Source organism: Meleagris gallopavo, chromosome 3, assembly GCF_000146605.3.
Source record: "Meleagris gallopavo isolate NT-WF06-2002-E0010 breed Aviagen turkey brand Nicholas breeding stock chromosome 3, Turkey_5.1, whole genome shotgun sequence".
NCBI classification, from domain to species: domain Eukaryota; kingdom Metazoa; phylum Chordata; class Aves; order Galliformes; family Phasianidae; genus Meleagris; species Meleagris gallopavo.
The window spans coordinates 57,956,103-57,960,338 of NC_015013.2; the positions used below are offsets into that span (position 1 = coordinate 57,956,103).

The 4,236-nt window shown below is 34.5% G+C and overlaps 1 protein-coding gene across 1 annotated transcript in view; it reads left to right on the forward strand.

Moving 5' to 3' along the window:
- The window catches only part of RAB2A (RAB2A, member RAS oncogene family), a gene marked incomplete at its 5' end in the record, with an annotated part of 33,390 nt that overhangs the window by 16,441 nt on the left and 12,713 nt on the right, over positions 1-4,236 (forward strand). Inside the window, one exon of the mRNA XM_019614350.1 lies at positions 2,223-2,334. Within this exon, the coding sequence (XP_019469895.1) occupies positions 2,223-2,334 (112 nt within the window). The remainder of the gene's footprint in view (positions 1-2,222; positions 2,335-4,236) is intronic.

Sequence of the window (4,236 nt, forward strand, 5' to 3'; positions counted from 1 at the left end):
AAAAACCATGCTAAGCAGTAAGTAATTATGAAGCTTGCCCACATTTTTATATATAATCTGGAAAATGACCAGGAAGGTGCTTTTTATTAGTGGAATGTGATAATCAGTCTTCACAAATGGCTTATAAATGAAACTTTGGTAAGCCCATGATGCCAATGACCAGCAGTTTTTTATGCAAATAAAAAGGTGGCAATGAGAGAAAAAGGGTGTACTGTTTACTTGCATAAGGTACTAAGAAAATAAATATTAAGATGCAGATAATGGTGCCATAGGAAGCAAACATTCTTTAAGAAGCTTTTTAAAGGGGATTATTTTCAAACCTCAAAGAGAAGGATGGGAAGAATATTTCCTTTCTGCACCATACTAAGAGCATGTTACAGGAGTTCTTACAGTAGAGCATACTGCTAGAGACATGGAAGAACACATATAATAGCAAAATATTTTTAAAACAACAAACTTTGTTTTTAAGAATCCCAAAAATGCACTTACAATACTTTTGTTCTGCTGACTTCTAAATTTGAAGGGAGTTGAGAATTTAAGCTGAAATACAATAGCTGTTTTTTGAAAACATTACAAATAGTGGTATTAAAACGTGACAAATGCTATACTTAATCTCCTTTCCAGAACAAAGCATAGCTATAATGATCTAGTAAGACCAAATGCTTCGAGTTATTGGAATGGGATGTATGCAGAGAGGAAGACAACTGTGGTTAGTAGAAGCAGTTAAAGCTCTTACATGGATATCTTTAGATACTGGTAATGAGTGGGTTATCACTGCAGTTTTCAATGCAACAGCACTATTTCAAATAAAAATAATTGTTTATTTCTATGTGCTATGCAGATAGCACTGTAGTGAATCAGGTTTTAAATAAGATATTTTTGAGGGTAGTGTGGTAGTAGCAATGAAGACATTGTTCTTGTTCAAGAATATCATGTTGAACAGCTATCTCAGGCACATAAGAAACACCTTGTTCAGCTTATCTGAAGCCTGGAGCTGAGGTACTGGAAATGCTTACAGACTGTGAGCATCAACTTTAATTTTTGCTTTGAGAAAACAATTCTTCTATCCTTGTCTTCAAATGCTCTGTATTTAAATGATGTGTTGAATTGTCTTGACTCTAAAATTTATCTGAGCTAGCATGTAGTTGTAAAAATAACAAGAGCTTGCTTTGCTACAAAGTAGATACCACATTGTGTGACTTATGTTCAATGTATCATTAAAAGAATGGTGGCCCAGTATGTTTCTTACTAGCATTCTAGCTGCAGATAAAATCTATGTATTTGCAAACTGTTTAATTTGAGATTGAGTATCTAAGAATGGCTTTATATGTGTAATTTAAAGGCAGATTATATATATATATATATATATATATATATATATATATATATATATATATATATATATATATATCAAGAAATACAGCATTATTACTGCTCAGGATTTAACATATTTGGAGGGGCAGAAACTCTCAATGACCTTGTTCCTAAAAAAGCTTTAAAAAAGAAGAGTGAAATACTAATGTGTCCGTGTGACCTAGAAAGGTGAATTTGGTATTAGTTGTTCAGTCCTATAAGGTATTCTTTGCTATTTTTGTAATAGTTAACTTTTTTATAGCCTGCTTGGAAAGCAGGAAACATAAAATTGTGTTGCAGTGACTGAGTTCTGCTGCTAAAGGGATTGGTCAAAACTGTAAGTCAGGGTTGTCAGCAGGGAACGAGTAATTTAGTTCAAAATAACTTAATTTTGTTCTTAGGTTTTGCCCTGTTAGACCTAAATACAAAGTTTTCCTGAGTAGAGGAAAAAAAAAAAAGTTCTGGAGGGTTTGGTTCTCTTAATGAATGTTTTATAAAAGTCTTTTATCATTGCAGTTTTGCAGTGTGGTTTGGTAGATACTAAAAAAAGTGATAATTACCTAAAATGACAATGTCTAAAGTTAACATTCCAAGGAATGGCTAGATAAGTTTATTTGTATCCTTTTGAAGACTTTCACGAACTTTGATAAGATCTGTATCAACTAGAATTAATGACTCGTGTGACACCTGTGCCTATTCTGTGTACTGTAAGTGCAAAGTTTATAATAATTCTACTTTAAATGAAGGCTTGAAAATTTTTTTTTGTGTACATAAGTTCTGATGGGGCCTGTTCACTTATAAGCATGTCTCTGAACAATGTCATTTACATGGACAGACCATGTGAGTAACATTTTTTTATTATATCTTAGTGATTTAGAGTCTAGACGAGAAGTCAAGAAAGAAGAAGGTGAAGCATTTGCACGAGAGCATGGGCTCATCTTTATGGAGACATCTGCCAAAACTGCTTCCAATGTAGAGGAGGTAACTTTGCTTAACACTGGTATTTTAGTAAAACAGTTGTTTCGAGTTGCATTCTGTAGTTTGTACAGATGCTGTTCCTTTAGTGTTTGGATTTATTAACTTGAACTAACTACTTTTTAATTTGTAGTATGAGAAAGACATGGTCTAGATTATATCTGATTGCACAGCACTAATTATATCATTGAGATTCTATTACCTAATGTACTTCTTAAAAATACTCAAACAGTGAAATGGGTACACCTGTCTGTCTCGAAATCTTAAACTTGAAACTAGAATGGATTTGCTAGTCCAAAGCTAGACAAGCTCTCAGTTTCCTTCACAGATCTAACCTGTTCTTAAAGACCTTTAATATTTCACATGCTATTCAGTGCAAGCTATTGTGATGCTTCGGTGTATCTGCTGTAAAAAAAAAATTTCATTTTTTCTCTTCACTACCTAGCAGGAACCTTCTTTGCTGCAGTTCACACACAGAATTCTTTCCAGTCCTCTGGAGAGTTGCTGAAGAGATCATTGTCTTGGTTTCTGTAATCTGTAGTATTTGAATAATGTTAGGTTTTTTTATTCTTTTGCTGGTTTAGAGTAAACCACATAAGTCCTTGAAGTTTAACATATAATTTGTATTTCTGGATATAGGTGTTTTTATATATTTCGGCTTGATTTACTACAAATTTTCTTGAACAGTGATTATGCTTGACATCAGCCAAAAACTAAAAACCCATTCTGTTGCTTACTCTCCACTTGCCCAATAGGTTGGGAGAGAGAATCGAAGAAACTGAAGTGAGGAAAAACTAAGGGCTTGAGATGAAGAAAACAGTTTAAGGAGTGAAGGAAGGGGCATGGAGGAGGAGTGAGACAGTGATGGGAAGACAGTCACTCCCAACTTCCCATAGATAAACTGAGTCTCTGAACAAATAGATTGTTGCCCAGGGACTTGTTGAGTCTCTGAGCAACAGCTACTTTTGAAAGACTATCCCTTGTTTTTTATTGCTGAGTATGCTCATTATGTGATAGAAAATACACCTTTGGCCAGTTCGGGTCAGCTATCTGTGTCTCCCCCAGTGTCTTACTTATCCCAAGCCTAATTTTTGGGGCAGAGGGAAAAACGAGAGCTTGACACTGTGCATGAAATGTTTAGCAGTAGCTAAAACATTAGTGTCTTATCTCTGTTTTGGTCACAAATCTAAAACACAGCATGCAGCTGTGAAGGAAATTAACTCCATCCCAGCCAGACCCAATGGACAGATTGCTCCTGATGAGCTGTTGGTGCTATGCAGAGCAGAGAGATTTCTTCACTTGACTTTTAGGCCTTAATTCTTGCTTCCCAGTTTTCTATCCTTGTTTAGAGTAGTATGACACAGTTCTGTTTTTCATGCTACCTAGTCTGTTGCTACTCGTATCCAAAGCCATTCTAAATGCAGGATGGTGGACAGCCATCATGGTATATTTTAAGTAGTAAAACCTTTTCATTTGGCAATATTGTACTTTTTAAAGGTTATAAAAAGCATACAAAAAGCTTTCATTTACTTCATTCTGTTCTGTTACTATGATTCTAACATTAGCACCTTTTTCCGTGATAAAAAGAATGCTTTACAGTGGATGCATTTGGAAGTAATGAGTCTATGATTATCAGGAGGAAGAGCAGCATAAAGTTGTTTTTCAAATAAGTTTGAATTGAATCCTCTCTTTGTTATGATATGAACGAATGTGCAATTGTACTTGCTTTCTCACTCTGGAAAAACCTTAAGATACAATTTTTTGTAGTGCCAGTCAAGTACATTCCTTAAATGGCATTCTCAATCAACACTAAAAGAGGTAGCATGATCTAGAATGATTACAACTGAAAGAGCAAGATCTTAACCTCTGATTTAATAAAAATGAATGTGAAGAAATAGTAGGCACTAT